Raw genomic sequence first — 17,978 nt, 5'->3', positions numbered from 1 at the left:
CACCCTTTCACCCTAGCCATCTGTACACTCATCCATCCACTCTTCTACCCATCCATCCATTCACTCATCCATCCAGCCATTTACCCTTTCACCCATCCAGCCATCCTTTCCCTTACTCATCCATCCACCCAGTCACTCATCCTTCCACCCATCCACCCTTTCAGTCATTCATCCTCCTCCCTTTCTCTCTCCATCGTTCCTTTCACTTAGCAATCCTTCCTTCCATCCACCCACCCATCCATCCATCTACTCATCCACTCATGAATCCATCCATTGACCCTATCACTCATCCATCCTTTCTCTCATCCATTTATCCTTTTACTCCTTCACTCATCTATTCATCCTTTAGTCCATCTTCCCTCCCTTTCACTCACTCATCCATCCTTACATCCACCCTTTCACTCATCTGTCCATCCATTCACCCTTGCACTTATCAATTCATCAATCCATCCATCTTTTCACTCATCCATCCACCCACTCATCCACCTTTTCACACATCCATCCTTTCACTCATCCATCCACCCTTTTACCCATCCAGCTACCCTTCCACCCATACATCCAGCTATTTACCTTTTCTCCCTTCCATCCTTCCACCACTACCTCATCAATCCACCCATCCTCTTTTATTATCCATCTATTCAATCTTTCATTCATCCATTCACCCTTTCACTAATTCATCCAGCCATCCACCCATCCCTTCACGTACTCACTCGCCCACCTTTCCATATTAATTTTGAGCTGAGCCTTTTTGAGCTGCAGGAGCCATTCCTGGACTGGGACAGAAGCCACCCAGGGCAGAGATGGGATCCACCACAGGCTGAGGGGGAGGGGGAGGGACAGGAGCCATCACTGGGGGAGGGTGGGCAGGAGGGGGACCAGGATCCACCAGGGTGGGCACAGGGGTGGGCATGTGGTATTCTAGTATCATCTTGGTCTCTTCCAGGGTGGGGTAGGGCTCCTCACCCCTCCTGGACAAGACAATAAGAAGTCAGTCTCTCTTTCCAAAGTGTTAGTTTTGCCATCCCCCACTGTGATGTACAGTACTTAAAGGAGATACCCAAGAGAACTGATTTAGCTGATTGTCCTCCATACTTTGTTAATCCGTGTGGGTGCGATTGTGCCATTTCTTTATGTTATTACATTATAGACTGCATGTTTGAAGAATCGGGGTTTGTTTACAAGTTAGTGACAGTAGTTAAGCTCTGTGCTGTGAAGAGAACCATGTGCTGCCTCGGTGTAATCCAGACCGGTTCTAGGATGTTTGGGGCCCTGGGCAGAAAGGGAATGTCTCACACAAATTGCAGAGACATGACGCACTCAGGGCTGTTTGCATCTGAATAGATGCCCCTGCTCCTGAAGCTGCAGCCCCTCCCTCTCAGTCACCTTCGAGCACCTCTTAACAACTCATCAAGGGCTGGAGGTGTGAGCGGTGGGGGCGGAAGCTTCAAGAGCAGGGGCATCTATTCAGATGCAGACAGCCCTGAATGCGTCATGTCACGTCAAGAAGGGAGGTGAGCGGAAGCTGTGCCGGCGTTAGGGAGGTGCGACAGGTGCCCGGTTAAAATGACGGACAAATGTGGCGTCCGTTAAAGAATGCTTCACGGACAACGGACAGACGGCTGAAATTACGGACTGTCCGTGAAATTTACGGACGGTTGGTCACCCCACTGACTGTGGTCTGCAGCCAGGACAGGTGACGGAGGCTTCTACTTCTAAGCGCTCTGGAAAAGGAATAGAAGGGAACTCAAAGGGACAGATGCCAGGCTCTACCAGGTGAGTGATGACGCGCTGCTGTTCTGCCTTCTGATTGGTGGGTTCTCCCCTCCCTACGCGCCCTCGGATGGGCTGACGCTGGTCTCATATCTTGTTTAGTTCTCATCATCAGAAGTCCGCCCTCCCCTCCACCCTCACTGGACCAAAGCCACCGTTTCCGGGAAATCAGCCCGTCTCCTGTCATCGAGGCGCTATCCATCCGCTGGAGGGCGCTAGAGGCCCGCAGGTGCAGCGCAACCATTCAGCCTCCCAGTGCCTGTCACCAGAGCAGCGAGGGGGTTTACAGACATTTACATCTGAGTCATCACAAGTACAGGCTTCTAAGCACTAACTGCGTTGAGGAAAGAGAAGGCGGAAAATCGTTTTATTTTTTTGCAGGTTTTTATAGCGCAAAACCGATTCCAGGGGGCGCTTTACATGGGAAGCAGGTACATTATAAAAGGTCACATTTATATTAAGGGAAGATTAAGTGATCGACCAGAATCACACGATGCTGAGCCCACGCTGGGACTCGAACCCAGTTCCCAAGTCGGCAGCTCGGTAATGACCCCTCCTCTCCCAGCCAAAAACATCGAGGGCTTCTAGGCACTTCAGAGTTTGAGCAAAGGCAGCGAACACCACAGCAACAGAAATAAAGAGACCAAAGCAAATACAGAGAAGAGGGTCATAACTGGAGGGAGAAATAAAAGGGTGAGGGGGGGGGGGGGCACTGTTGAGACTCTTCACTGTTGTCTGCAGCAAGGACAGCTAAGGGGGCTTCTAAGCGCTATGAATAAAGGAGGGGGGGACTCAAAAGAAGGAAAGAAAACGAAACTTCCGACTCTTAATTTCACTTTCTCCATCTAACTCCTCGCAGCGAGTCTAGACCTGGTGAGTGAGGGCGCGCTGCTGTTCTGCCTTCTGATTGGTGGGCTCATTCCCCTCTCCCTCCGAGCACTAGGGGGACTGAGCTCAGATCTCGTGAAGTTCACTCCGGAGCTCGTCCTCATTGAAGGCTGTGATTATTGCCCCTCGGTGACGTCACTGCTGCCCCCACCCCATCATGACTTGGGGTGCCCCCCTCCTCCTGCTCCTGGGGGGGCTCTGGCTGCAGCCGGCCGGGGCAGGTGAGTGACCTGTGGAGGGGGACACTTCGGAGGGGGGGGGGAGGTGAATAGGGAGGGGGACTCCACCCTGTGTGTATAGGCGCGCAACGCCCATTGGGCTCAATGACCCCTCCCCCCAACTCCCCTGCGTGTCAGTCCGGGTGAGACGCTTCCCGGGCACACACACAGACGCACCCGAGCACTTCACAGGTCTCTAAAAGACCATTTGCATGTTAATGAGGTTTATAGTTTTTCACCCCTTAGAGCCCCTGCATATATACTCTGGCATTCACTGGAAGAATCCCCCCCCCCCCGTTCCCCCAAAATGTGGCTCTACTAGTAACAGGGTGAAGGCTGTGTGTGGGGATCAGTGTAACACGGGGTGAGGGCTGTGTGTGGGGATCAGTGTAACACGGGGTGAAGGCTGTGTGTGGGGATCAGTGTAACACGGGGTGAGGGCTGTGTGTGGGGATCAGTGTAACACGGGGTGAGGGCTGTATGTGGGGATCAGTGTAACGGGGTGAGGGCTGTGTGTGTGGATCAGTGTAACACGAGGTGAGGGCTGTGTGTGGGGATCAGTGTAACACGGGGTGAAGGCTGTGTGTGGGGATCAGTGTAACACGGGGTGAGGGCTGTGTGTGGGGATCAGTGTAACGGGGTGAGGGCTGTCTGTGTGGATCAGTGTAACACGAGGTGAGGGCTGTGTGTGGGGATCAGTGTAACACGGGGTGAAGGCTGTGTGTGGGGATCAGTGTAACACGGGGTGAGGGCTGTGTGTGGGGATCAGTGTAACACGGGGTGAGGGCTGTGTGTGGGGATCAGTGTAACACAGTGTGAGGGCTGTGTGTGGGGATCAGTGTAACACGGGGTGAAGGCTGTGTGTGGGGATCAGTGTAACACGGGGTGAGGGCTGTGTGTGGGGATCAGTGTAACACGGGGTGAGGGCTGTGTGTGCGTGTTAGACCTGTCTGACTTTTTGGCGAAGTCCCTCCTAATTTTTATTTATTTTGTCCCCTTTTTGCCCCTCATACCCTTATTAATTTTTGTGTCTACTGGATTTTTATAGGTGTTGGCCAGGGGGATAGGTGTTCCCTCTCCCCCTCATAGTTTTTTACCTCAGGTCCAGAGGCCTGTTCTGACAGGAAAGTTGGCACCACCTAAAATGGTGGCCACCAACTGCCCCAACTGTCACCAACAGAACCTGGCTATAGACCAACATAGGGCATTCCAGAACCTTCTGGTCCATTCTGGACCACTGAAGGGCAGCCTATATAAGGCGGAATGCGGGGCAGCCATTTTGTCTACCTGTGAGAGTCAGCTGGAGGACAGGCTATCCTGGCAGGTGGGAGGAGACTAGTGTAAGGGTTGAACTCCTGGACTGGGAAGCAGCCTAATAATTCCACTTCTCTATTCCTCCTGTGGGTTCCTTGTCCTGTCCCCGCTGGGAAAGTTGAGGGAGACCCTGGGCGCCTGACTGACCCCTAACTTCAAAATAGTAGGGTGTAGGTAGGGTAAGGAGACTGCAGCGCAGTGGAGCGCAGTCCTCTGCCCAGCATTGGAAACAAGAAGATAACTGTTGTCCTGGGTGGCGCTGGGCACCTCTTACCTGGGACAGAACTGGCAAGGAGCTGACCCTGTGTTAATGGACCAGTGGTTGGAGCCTGGTGGAGGATTCCCTTGAGCCTGGGCAACCTTGTGAGGCCAGCGCCGAGAACGGGACCCCGGGGGCACCTGTCGCGCTGTGTGTCAGTGTCCGGTGAATCCTGAGATAAGTAAGAGCGCAGTGCTCCTTCCCGGCGCCAGCGCGCTAATCCCCCAGTGAAATTGCAGGACTGTGGTGAGAGAGGGGGCCGAGGATTGAGCAGGCCCGGAGCGGAGTCGCTTTTCCCCCGCGCATGCGCAGTGGAGGCCGGGGGTGTGGAAATCGACGTCGTCACCTTTTGCTGAGGAGCGCTGTGAGGAGGCGGCTTCGGCGAGTGTTTGTATGTGACCTGCGCGCCGAGGGACAGATCCGGTTGTGAGGAGCAGCCTGGCAAGCGGCTGACGCGCTGTGTGCAGCGCTCCGGTTCTGTTCTCTCCAGAGGCGGAGAGATCGAGGCTGTGTGAGAAGCAGTCCCAAGGTACAGGGGGTGGGCGGAAGATCCGTCTGCCGGCCCCCCTTTTCAAGTAAGCAGGGAGGAGTGTGGGGTAGCGTGGGAGAGCTGGTCAGGCCTCCTACGCGTTCAGCTTCTTCCTTCCACTGACCCTAATTAAGCACAAGAGGAGGAGAGCCTGAAAACAAAAGCCTTATTAAATAAAATACTGGCTGACTCAAGAAGCCGATCACCAGTGGGGGTTCCAGGAGCATAAAGTCGCTATAAAACCCTTGGCTCTTGATAACTTATGACAGTTTGCCCCCCCCCCCTTCTGCTACTGGAGTTGAGTTCTTGGGTAATCCTTGCTATGAAAAGTTGGTATATTTGAACCCTCAGAGTTTATGCAGTAAGAAGAAGGAGGGAACTCTGGTGCTGGGGGAGACGCATATAGTACATTGCATAATACCCATACACAGTGTTTCTGGAGTCTAAGCAAGTGCACTGTTGAGGCTTAACTTACATTAATAGACCTGAGAGTGTTAATATTGACTAAATGACAAATGTATTGTAATGTTAAATCTATCTGGAGAATTGCTTAGCCGGTTAGAAGTGCTTGCTATTACTAAGTTAACTTGAAATGTATTAAGTGATAATCTGCCAATAATTTAAAAAGCGTAATTGTTGACCCTGAAAGTGATTTAAACTGCTTTGAATTATTTACATGTGAGCTACTGAAATTTGACCACAGAGAGAATATTATTTTTACATAAAGCAGCACGTATTTTCATATAATTTTGGTGTAGTGTTTTTCTTTTTGAGTGCTATTGCGTGAAGTTACCTTTGGGTGGTCTGCAACCTTTACACTGTGCCTCTAGATGTTAGTCTTGCCCTAGGCCAGGCTACCTAATTCCAACATATTGGTGCCTAGCGGTGGGATTGCGGACTTGGTTGCAGCTACTTACTAGTAATTTGACGTAATACACCTAACCTACACCAGGAGTTTTCTCCTTGCGGCCCTCCCAATTAGTCCTTTTGTTTTTTCTAAATTTATTCTTGGTGGTGGGTGGAGTTGGTTTTAGGTTACCCTTACCCCTCTGAAATTTCTGGTGTGTATCCAGGTTTGCCAGACTCACAATGGAGTTTGCAGTGGAAAACCTGGAAGTCTATTCCGTGCCCCAATTGAGAATGTTCTGCCAACAAATGGGGGTCTTTTTCAAACAGGGTGCCAGGAAGGGGGAGCTCCAGACTAGCCTTAGGGCCTGGGTGGAGGCACACCAAGAGACAAAGGAGGAGGATGAAGAGGTTGACCAGGACATGCTGGGGGAGGTAGAAGAGTTATTCCGCGATAAGGGGGAAAACTTACTCACCAAACCAATGTCCTATTCCAGTAAGGGCAGTAGCATCTCTGGGAGAAGCCTAACAGAAGCCGAGCTCACCGATAGGAGAGAGAAAAGACAGCTACAGTGGGAGTTGGCTAAGTTGGAGCAGGAGAAAGAGGAGAGGAGGATGGTCCACGAGTTTAGACTGAAGGAACTGGAGCTCCAAAGTCTGCGACGGGGGTCCTCTCCTGTTAGGAATGGTGGCAGCGAACCAAAAGAGTCAGCCAGGGAGACCAAACCCTATATCCCAAAGGACCTGATAGCGAGTTTCAGTCAGGGGGATGATGTAGCTAAGTGGCTGGCCGCTTATGAGGTTTCTTTGAAGGTTCATGGAGTGCAGGAGAAGCACTGGGGGGGTAGTTTGTACAAGTACATGCCTCCTGCTGGTCGGGACACCTTGCTGGCCCTGGATCCAGAGGAACAGACAAACTACCCCACCATGAAGTTGGCGTTATTGAGGAAGTTCGGGCTCACCCCAGAGAGGTACCGACAGAAGTTTAGGGGGAGTCACAAGATGGGCACTCAGAACTGGGTGGACTTCCTTGATTATGCCAGAAAGGCCTTAGAGGGTTGGGTCAAGGGCAGTGAGGTAAAGGATTATGAGGGGCTGTACAATCTATTTTTGAAAGAACACCTCCTCGAGAAATGTTTTCCCGAGCTGCGCCAACACCTGGTAGACAGCAAGCTGACCAATCCCCGGAAGCTTGCAGAGGAGGCGGACATCTGGACAAGTACTCGGGTGTCCTCCAAGGGGACTGGAGGGGAATCTCAAAAAGCCGGACAGGGCGCCCCCCAGAAGAAGGAAGGGGGGGAGAAAAAGAAAGAGTTCTCTAAAGGTCCCCAGAATAACTTCCAAGGGAAGGGAGCAGGTTTCACCCCTAGGGCAAACCCGCCCCGGAACCCTTATCCTGGCCAAAGCCAGCAGCCCAGGGTTCCCCACTGTTTTGAATGCGGTGGCGTTGGACATTATAAGGGAGATGTCAGATGCCCAAAGAGACCACCCCCTCCCACCGGAGGAAAGTCACCGGGAGTAGCCAGTGTAGCGCTCGGGGAGGAGTTGCCCTTAGATAAGGGGGGTGAGTGGGCGGGTGTCACCTTAGTGTCCCTGGGAGAGCGGGAGATGGTGCCAAAGATCCAGGTGCCCCCAAATACTACAAAGTATGGGCAATGGGTTACCATCAATGGCCAGAGAGGGGAGGCTCTGAGGGATACAGGAGCCAGCATGACTATGGTGAGAAGTCAGCTGGTGTCCCCAGAGCAGGTTGTTCCTAATGTACTCCACCCCGCCGCGATGGCTGACGGCAGAATGGGCCACTATCCAGTGGCTGAGGTTCCCTTTGAGTGGGAGGGGGTTGCAGGTTCACTTCGAGTTGCCGTAAGCCCTGCCGTGCCAGTCGATTGTCTGTTGGGGAATGACATGGAACACAACACTTGGAGAGAGGTGGAATACCGGACGCATTCTGCGATGCTGGGTACACCTAACTGGGCCTGTGTCAGCACAAGGTCTGCGACTGCCCGGAGAGGGAGTTCGCCTGGGTTGGAGCCTGGAACAATGGCCCAACCCGCTGCTAAAAAGGGTCAGAAACGGAGACAGGGACAGCCTGCTCCTGCTTCCACGCCCCATGTGACAGATCGGCCACCTGCAATGGTAGGCCAGGAGTCCGTGGAGGGGGAAGTAGACTCTCTGGAGGATTTGCCCATCCCTGCTGAATGGCATGTGGAGGGAGGCCCTACCAGAGAGGAATTCTGTAGGGGGCAGAGGGAGTGCCCTACCCTTGAGGGACTGAGGCGTCAGGCTGAAGCCCAGGCAGCAGGTGATGCTACGGGACACCACCATATTTACTGGGAGGATGGCCTCCTCTACAGTGAACCTAAGGTTCCTCTACCTGGCTCCTCAAGGGCCTTGGTGGTCCCGCAGCAATACCGAGCCTTTCTGCTGGAATTGGCTCATGCGATACCACTGGCAGGACACTTAGGCCAGGACAAGACCTTTGCACGGCTTGTTCTCCACTTTTACTGGCCTCAGATGAAAGCGGCGTCCAACACATACTGTAGGACATGTGTATCCTGCCAGGCCAGTGGGAAGACAGGGGTGAAGCTAAAGGCTCCCCTGGAACCACTTCCTGTCGTTAGCACCCCCTTTGAAAGGGTGGGCATCGACATTGTAGGGCCATTGGATCCACCAACAACAGCTGGTCACAGGTTCATCCTGGTTCTGGTGGATCATGCCACACGGTACCCAGAGGCCATCCCTCTGAGGACTGTTACTGCACCTGTGGTGGCTAGGGCCCTGATGGGAATCTTTACTAGGGTAGGATTCCCAAAGGAGGTTGTGTCTGACAGGGGGACTAACTTCCTGTCTGCTTACATGCGGACTATGTGGAAGGAGTGTGGGGTGACCTACCGGTTCACCACTCCTTATCACCCCCAGTCCAATGGACTGGTTGAGAGGTTCAATAAGACCCTGAAGGGCATGATAAGAAGTCTGCCAGAGAGTTTACGGAGGAAGTGGGACATCCTCCTACCTTGCTTACTGTTCTCCTACAGAGAGGTGCCACAGAAAGGAGTGGGCTTCAGCCCATTTGAATTGTTGTATGGGCATCCAGTGCGTGGGCCTCTCAACCTGGTGAAGGAAGGATGGGAGAAGTCTCCCAGAAAACCTCCCCAGGATGTGGTGAGCTACATGTTGGCCTTCAGAAGCCAGATGGCCAAGTTGTGGAAGCAGGCTGCTGACAACTTGGAGGCCAGTCAGGCAGTCATGAAGGAATGGTATGATCAGAATGCTCACCCGGTGGAGTTGGAGCCTGGCCAGAAAGTCTGGGTGATGGAACCTGGAGAGCTAAGTGCCCTTCAGGATCGTTGGACAGGCCCCTTTGAGGTGTTGGAGAAAAAGGGTAAGGCCACTTACTTGGTGGATCTTAAGACCCCGAGGCAGCCCCTACGGGTGCTGCATGCCAATCGCCTCAAACCCCACCATGAGAGGCCAGAGGTCATCCTGATGTTGGTGACTGATGGTGCTGAGGAAGCAGAAAGCGAGCCTCTCCCAGACCTCTTTTCATGTCAAGAGAAGGATGGGTCGGTGGAGGGAGTGATTCTCTCCCCGTCTCTCACTCCTGAGCAACGAGAGGACTGCCGACAGGTATTGGGGCAGTACTCTTCACTGTTTTCCCTTGTCCCAGGCAGAACCCACCTGTGTACCCATGATGTGGACACAGGAGACAGCCCCCCAGTGAAATCCAAGACCTATAGGCTGTCGGACAAGGTGAAGGCTAGCATCCATGGCGAAGTTGCCAAGATGTTGGAGCTAGGAGTGATAGAACCGTCCAGCAGCCCTTGGTCCAGTCCGGTGGTGCTAGTCCCAAAAGCTGCCCCACCGGGCACCACACCAGAACTGAGGTTCTGTGTGGATTACCGAGGACTGAACTCAGTTACCAAAACTGATGCTCATCCCATCCCCAGGGCGGATGAGTTAATTGACCGGCTAGGAGCTGCCCAATACCTAAGTACCTTTGACCTCACTTCAGGGTACTGGCAGATCTCCTTGACAGATGGAGCAAGGGAAAGGTCAGCCTTCTCCACGCCTGAGGGACACTTCCAGTTCTGTGTGATGCCCTTTGGGCTCAAGAACGCCCCTGCCACATTTCAGCGACTGGTGAACCAGGTCCTCTCTGGAATGGAGGGTTTCTCGGCTGCTTACCTGGATGACATTGCTGTCTTCAGTAGCAGTTGGGAGGACCACTTGCAACATTTGCAAGCAGTTCTCCAGGCGCTGAAACAAGCTGGATTGACCATCAAAGCCAGCAAATGCCAGATTGGGCAGGGGTCGGTTGTGTACCTTGGACACTTGGTGGGTAGGGGGTCCGTGCAACCCCTACAGGCGAAGATTGAGGCAATCATGGCCTGGGAACCCCCCAAGACACAGACTGAGGTCCGAGCTTTCCTGGGCCTCACAGGTTACTACCGTCGCTTTGTGAAGGGGTATGGCACTATTGTAGCGCCCCTCACAGAGCTCACCTCCAAGAAACAACCTCGACGGGTAGTTTGGACAAAGGCTTGTCAGCAAGCCTTTGAAAAGTTGAAGCAGGCAATGTGCGAAGCACCGGTCCTAAAGGCTCCCAATTTCTCCAAGGAGTTTATTGTGCAAACAGATGCATCCGAACATGGCATTGGGGCAGTGTTATCGCAACTCAATGAAGAGGGCCTGGATCAACCTATAGTCTTCTTATCCAGGAGACTGCTTCCCCGGGAACAGAAGTGGAGTGCCATTGAGAGGGAAGCTTTTGCGGTGGTGTGGGCTCTGAAGAAGCTGCGGCCATACCTCTTTGGCTCGCACTTCCTGGTTCAGACCGACCACCGACCCCTTCGTTGGCTGATGCAAATGAAGGGGGAAAATCCCAAGTTGTTGAGGTGGTCCATCTCCCTACAGGGAATGGACTTCCGGGTGGAACATCGGCCTGGAGTGGACCACGCCAATGCAGACGGTCTCTCCAGGTATTTCCGCCTTAGTGATGAGGACTCCCAAGGGGTTGGGTAGTTCTCCCCACTTTCAGCTGGGGGGGACGCGTGTTAGACCTGTCTGACTTTTTGGCGAAGTCCCTCCTAATTTTTATTTATTTTGTCCCCTTTTTGCCCCTCATACCCTTATTAATTTTTGTGTCTACTGGATTTTTATAGGTGTTGGCCAGGGGGATAGGTGTTCCCTCTCCCCCTCATAGTTTTTTACCTCAGGTCCAGAGGCCTGTTCTGACAGGAAAGTTGGCACCACCTAAAATGGTGGCCACCAACTGCCCCAACTGTCACCAACAGAACCTGGCTATAGACCAACATAGGGCATTCCAGAACCTTCTGGTCCATTCTGGACCACTGAAGGGCAGCCTATATAAGGCGGAATGCGGGGCAGCCATTTTGTCTACCTGTGAGAGTCAGCTGGAGGACAGGCTATCCTGGCAGGTGGGAGGAGACTAGTGTAAGGGTTGAACTCCTGGACTGGGAAGCAGCCTAATAATTCCACTTCTCTATTCCTCCTGTGGGTTCCTTGTCCTGTCCCCGCTGGGAAAGTTGAGGGAGACCCTGGGCGCCTGACTGACCCCTAACTTCAAAATAGTAGGGTGTAGGTAGGGTAAGGAGACTGCAGCGCAGTGGAGCGCAGTCCTCTGCCCAGCATTGGAAACAAGAAGATAACTGTTGTCCTGGGTGGCGCTGGGCACCTCTTACCTGGGACAGAACTGGCAAGGAGCTGACCCTGTGTTAATGGACCAGTGGTTGGAGCCTGGTGGAGGATTCCCTTGAGCCTGGGCAACCTTGTGAGGCCAGCGCCGAGAACGGGACCCCGGGGGCACCTGTCGCGCTGTGTGTCAGTGTCCGGTGAATCCTGAGATAAGTAAGAGCGCAGTGCTCCTTCCCGGCGCCAGCGCGCTAATCCCCCAGTGAAATTGCAGGACTGTGGTGAGAGAGGGGGCCGAGGATTGAGCAGGCCCGGAGCGGAGTCGCTTTTCCCCCGCGCATGCGCAGTGGAGGCCGGGGGTGTGGAAATCGACGTCGTCACCTTTTGCTGAGGAGCGCTGTGAGGAGGCGGCTTCGGCGAGTGTTTGTATGTGACCTGCGCGCCGAGGGACAGATCCGGTTGTGAGGAGCAGCCTGGCAAGCGGCTGACGCGCTGTGTGCAGCGCTCCGGTTCTGTTCTCTCCAGAGGCGGAGAGATCGAGGCTGTGTGAGAAGCAGTCCCAAGGTACAGGGGGTGGGCGGAAGATCCGTCTGCCGGCCCCCCTTTTCAAGTAAGCAGGGAGGAGTGTGGGGTAGCGTGGGAGAGCTGGTCAGGCCTCCTACGCGTTCAGCTTCTTCCTTCCACTGACCCTAATTAAGCACAAGAGGAGGAGAGCCTGAAAACAAAAGCCTTATTAAATAAAATACTGGCTGACTCAAGAAGCCGATCACCAGTGGGGGTTCCAGGAGCATAAAGTCGCTATAAAACCCTTGGCTCTTGATAACTTATGACAGTTTGCCCCCCCCCCCCTTCTGCTACTGGAGTTGAGTTCTTGGGTAATCCTTGCTATGAAAAGTTGGTATATTTGAACCCTCAGAGTTTATGCAGTAAGAAGAAGGAGGGAACTCTGGTGCTGGGGGAGACGCATATAGTACATTGCATAATACCCATACACAGTGTTTCTGGAGTCTAAGCAAGTGCACTGTTGAGGCTTAACTTACATTAATAGACCTGAGAGTGTTAATATTGACTAAATGACAAATGTATTGTAATGTTAAATCTATCTGGAGAATTGCTTAGCCGGTTAGAAGTGCTTGCTATTACTAAGTTAACTTGAAATGTATTAAGTGATAATCTGCCAATAATTTAAAAAGCGTAATTGTTGACCCTGAAAGTGATTTAAACTGCTTTGAATTATTTACATGTGAGCTACTGAAATTTGACCACAGAGAGAATATTATTTTTACATAAAGCAGCACGTATTTTCATATAATTTTGGTGTAGTGTTTTTCTTTTTGAGTGCTATTGCGTGAAGTTACCTTTGGGTGGTCTGCAACCTTTACACTGTGCCTCTAGATGTTAGTCTTGCCCTAGGCCAGGCTACCTAATTCCAACAGTGGGTATCAGTGTAACGGGGTGAGGGCTGTGTGTGTGGATCAGTGTAACACGAGGTGAGGGCTGTGTGTGGGGATCAGTGTAACACGGGGTGAAGGCTGTGTGTGGGGATCAGTGTAACACGGGGTGAGGGCTGTGTGTGGGGATCAGTGTAACGGGGTGAGGGCTGTGTGTGTGGATCAGTGTAACACGAGGTGAGGGCTGTGTGTGGGGATCAGTGTAACACGGGGTGAAGGCTGTGTGTGGGGATCAGTGTAACACGGGGTGAGGGCTGTGTGTGGGGATCAGTGTAACACGGGGTGAGGGCTGTGTGTTGTGGTAAATAAATAAATAATACCCTATTTTTGACTAGGCATATATCATAACAGATAGCTCAATAAATAAGAGTCAAGATTCGAGGTAGTAGGAGTTTTGCAGGTTTAATACAGCATAAGGACAGGATCAGGACAACCTGCATAGGAACAGAATGGCAGGGCTAGAATGGCCCGGCAGCTGCTGGGGCTGGGTCTGGGATGAGCGCGCGCTAGCTTCTAATAACAATACATGAACTTATATACATAACGCAAACACATAGTATTACATTGCAGTAGGCGTAGCAGTGGGTGGAGCAGAAGGCGTGACGCGTAGCAGTCGCGAAAGATAAGAGTAAAAGTAGGTGTAACTGGGCGTATACATAGACATGTGGTGCAAACGTAACAGAATATGTCATGAATGGGGCGGAAACATTGGAGGGGGCTACCTAAAGAGCCGGGACCTCTAACCTGATGGTGCGCGCAAACTGGCAATGACGTATCACTAGGAGAAGCTGGGGGCTGTGAACTCTGTGCTAGGAGCAGAGACTAAAGTCTGGAGGGTCGGAGCGACATGTACCTAAACTCTATCTAGTATCTGATGTTTAGGGAACATGTTGATATAAACTAGAAGTCATGAGGGGAAAAGCTAACTTGACTCTAAGACTGGACCATGCATTATTCTACATGTAGTGCGTGATGAAGAATATTAAATGACCATTAAATGCAGTATTTCTCTAACGTGGAGACGAGAAGGCTAGACAATGACGGAAACTATTGATGCAGTTCAGTAGCTTAGGAATGCAGAGAAGGAGGACTAAACTGATAGCTGGAATCATAACATACTTTTGGCAGACTCAGAGGCAGAGCCAAGCTGCACCGGGCACTGCGAGGCAGGAAGTGAGTGAAAGGTCGAGGATACAGGTGGGGGCTGTATCGCTCCTCAACGAGGCTTCAGGAGACAGGAGCTGAATCTAGTGTCCGGGCCCTGTTGAGGCCTGGAAACGAGGACTTTATAATGGAATAACGTGCACACTGGGGAACGTGGCAACGTAGCTTTACATAGGCCTGATATTCGTAGTATTCACGAGGACTGGAAACTGGCATACTAGAGGTGGACACAACTGTAATTGCGTCATTAATCGGACATGGGGAATAATGTATGCATATTGGTCATGCACACATAACATATGATGGATGACACGTAGAGACACAGAACATGACAAAATTTACTTTTCCACATTCCCTCCTTGTCACTACGTTTCCATCAGGAAACATCAATATTCATGATACCATCTATCACTTCATATAGTATCATTTGCTCGTCTCGAATTGTCTTGGAACGGGATTTAGAACGGGGCTTGGGGCTAGGAATACAAGAGGTAGCACAAATGCCGCAAATCGCAGGGCCACATTGTATACAGAGGCAGCAGCTAAATATGATCGCTACTGCAATACCTAGAAAGGACAGGACTTTCCATCCCCATGCGGAAATTATATTCCAGAACCAACCGGACCATGTCCAGGTGCCTGGATCTTGGTGTAACAGATGGGCAATTTTATGGAGTCTGGTTATAGCTGAATAAACAGACGGCGCGTTATTAGGAATGAAAATGCAGCAACTAGATCCGAGAACTCTACAGGCCCCGCCCCTATCGGCCAGTATGACGTCAAGGACGAGACGATTCTGGAGCACAACAATTCTCATAAAGGATTGCTCTTCGGTTAAGTTACCTAGAGCAGAAGCAGTCTCATCTACTACAGCTTCAAGGGTTCTTGTTAACCTACGGATTAACTTACTGTTTACAACTGTACCTAAATAAGGGAACACACCTTTATCTATATCAATGAATTGCTCTGCGGCAGTTTCAGTATAATCGACAATCGGGAGGTTTCTCTTGTGTCTAGTATGTACTAGATGTGTGTTTCTATGATAGTCAGGTGGGGCTAGAAAAACAGGTGGCAGTAGGAAGGCAATGTAACAGGTTCCCTCCCAATCGGGGGGCAGATGAACATATGCAGTTTGACCACAAACAAAATAAGAATGACGTGAAGCTTTAAAAATAGATTTCCCACTGTCACTATACTTGACAACAGTAGTACATTCACTATGTCCTACGTGTACAGAACCATGACTACGGACACATAATTCGCCTTTGACTGGTAGTACTGAAATAGCAGGTGAGTCTGGAGTAGTATCAGACTGAACATTCAGGACCATAAAATTCGAAGAATAATTACCTAAATTATACACTTCATTTTCTAGATCTAACCCGGTTCTGTGGGGGAGACCTTGCTTGTCTGGAAAACATGTACTGTTAAGAAAAGACATATCTGTTGAGGATGACGTTAAGGTGGACCATGCTCCACACGAACCATTATGTGTGAATGGATAAGGAAAGAGTGGCAGAACTCCCTTCGGGGTCTGGAAAGGGGGGAGTCGACCACACACCCAACAATTAGTGGCATTGCTGGTCTGGTGTGAGTAATGTAACATGCGGATAAATGAATTGTTACGCATAGCGAGGCGGTATGAATATTCGTGAGGAGGCAGATCACTAAACGTGTGCTCTACTGTAACATTAGCAGACTTATTTACATGAGGAATTGGAAAATACAGGAAAAATGCGTAACTGGTGCAGGAAATCATTATGCTGATGAATAATATGAAACTTAGAAAAACGATACATTGAATTGAGTTTTGACTAACTCTCTCACTATGGGGGTCTTTTTTATACATGTCAGAAACAGTCTAACCGTTTCACCTAGGGGAGGACTTAGACAATCAAACTGACTGACTTAATTTACTAGACCTTAACTTTTGCTTATACTCCTGCTGCGGAGTTTTCTCTACCAAGGGAGGGGTTGTGTCAATGTCTTTTGCGGGACAGTCCTTAGGAACAATATTTCGGCAGTCCTTAAAATCCTGGGAATCCTTGGAAATGTTTTTAGAAACGGGTTTTAATCCATTGAAAAGTTTTACATGAGAAAGATGTATCCATCCTTTCCGGCCTTCCAACTTCACGGCTGTACGGGTGGTGAGGAGGACCTGACGGGGTTCCTTCCAACGAGGTTCCAGCGGACTTGATCTGTCAAAGTTCCGGATCATCACCAGCGAACCTGGAACGATTTCATGCGGTGCCACCTCGGTATTGTCTGGAAATGCGGCGGCAACCTGTGAACGACATGAGTTGAGGGCAGACATCAAGGAAGCTAGGTAATCTGTCAGCATATTACATGAAACATCGGTAATACTTCGGGGTCTAGGAGTACCCCACATGTTAGGGGGGCGGCCGAAAACGACCTCATACGGGGACAGACCTGATCTGGAATGTGCGACCATGCGCATATAAAATAAAGCGACTGGCAGAGCTACTAGCCAGTCCACACCCTTTTCTTTACAAACTTTGGCGATTCGAATTTTCAGAGTCTGATTATGTCTCTCTACGAGACCGGCTGCTTCAGGATGGCGTACACAATGGAACTTCCACTGGTACCCTAACAAAAGGGAAACGTGCTTCATGAGTTCAGATGAGAATGGCTGACCGTTATCAGAATATACGACTCTAGGGAGTCCATATCGAGGGAAGAACTCACGAACCAACTGCTTTGCTGTGGTCGCGGCTGTGTAATCTGGGACTGGATATGCTTCTGTCCATCTGGACAAAGCGCATACAACTACAAGGACATACTTGAAACCTCGACATCTCTCCATCTGAATATAATCCATCTGGAGGACCTCAAAAGGGTGGTCAGGAGGCTGGAAACCACCTTGTTCCACCGGGACACTTTTACCTGGATTAAACTGACAACATATCATACAGGTACGGACTTTCTGTTTGGCTGCAGCTCGTAAATGCTTGTTGAACCAAATGTTCTGAATACTGTCTAACATAGCTTTTTCTCCTAAATGTGCTGGACTATGTGCGGTATTAATGATGACTTGAACCATAGAGTCGGGGAGAAACCATGTGGCTCTACCCTTCGTTAACCATCCTTGATCTGTCTGGACCCCTCCTTGTTCGGACCATTTCTTGATTTCTTCAGGAGTAGCATGTAACTGGATATCTATGACATCTTGTGTAGGGTCCTTAACTGTCATACATGTAATCGGATCTGGAGTATGTGTCTGTGTCGGATTAGCTTGAATGTCTGGAGTCTGAGCTGTAAGCTTGGCTGTGCGATCTGCTAGATCATTACCTTGGGAAATAATGTCAGTAACTTTCGTATGTGCTTTGCACTTCATAATAGCGATAGATGTCGGTAAATGTATTGCATCTAACAGAGCTTGGATAAGGAAACCATGCTGAATCTTGGTTCCATGAGAAGTCATGAAACCTCTCTCTTGCCAGAGCACTCCGAAGTCGTGTACAACTCCAAATGCGTAACGTGAATCTGTGTAAACATTAACTTTCAGATTCTTGGCGTGTATACAGGCTTGTGTCAGAGCAACTAGCTCTGCTGCTTGAGCGGACAGGGTATCAATGCGGTGTGTTTCAATAACTTCAGTGTCAGTAGTCACTGCATACGCGGCGACTAGTTCTCCTGTACTAGTTCTCATACATGAACCATCCACATAAAGTGTCAGGTCAGGATCTGGTAACGGAATGTCTGTCAGGTCTTGTCTTGGCTTTGTCGTAATGTTAACTACTTCCACGCAGTCATGTGTGTCAGGATTTGAATTAACTGATGGTAACAGTGTAGCAGGATTCAGGACGTTGCAGCGTCTAATATCTATGTGTGGCTGGAACAGTGTCAATTCATAACCTGTTAAACGT

General features: G+C 50.7%; 1 protein-coding gene across 3 annotated transcripts in view; it reads left to right on the top strand.

Moving 5' to 3' along the window:
- Nucleotides 1-2,729: 2,729 nt before the first annotated feature.
- LOC144754057 (saoe class I histocompatibility antigen, A alpha chain-like) overlaps nt 2,730-17,978 on the top strand; it is a 1,371,606-nt gene continuing 1,356,357 nt past the window's right edge. For all 3 annotated transcript variants that reach the window (XR_013594642.1, XM_078641570.1, XM_078641571.1), the window contains exon 1: nt 2,730-2,879. Coding sequence is in view for 2 of the 3 variants with exons in the window: in XM_078641570.1 (XP_078497696.1) it covers nt 2,816-2,879 (64 nt within the window). In the remaining variant the exon portion in view is untranslated. The remainder of the gene's footprint in view (nt 2,880-17,978) is intronic.

This window comes from Lissotriton helveticus, chromosome 5_1 (assembly GCF_964261635.1).
Source record: "Lissotriton helveticus chromosome 5_1, aLisHel1.1, whole genome shotgun sequence".
Taxonomy (NCBI): Eukaryota; Metazoa; Chordata; class Amphibia; order Caudata; family Salamandridae; genus Lissotriton; species Lissotriton helveticus.
Note: the sequence above shows the minus strand (reverse complement) of the source record. Positions and strands in the feature narration are given on the sequence as shown.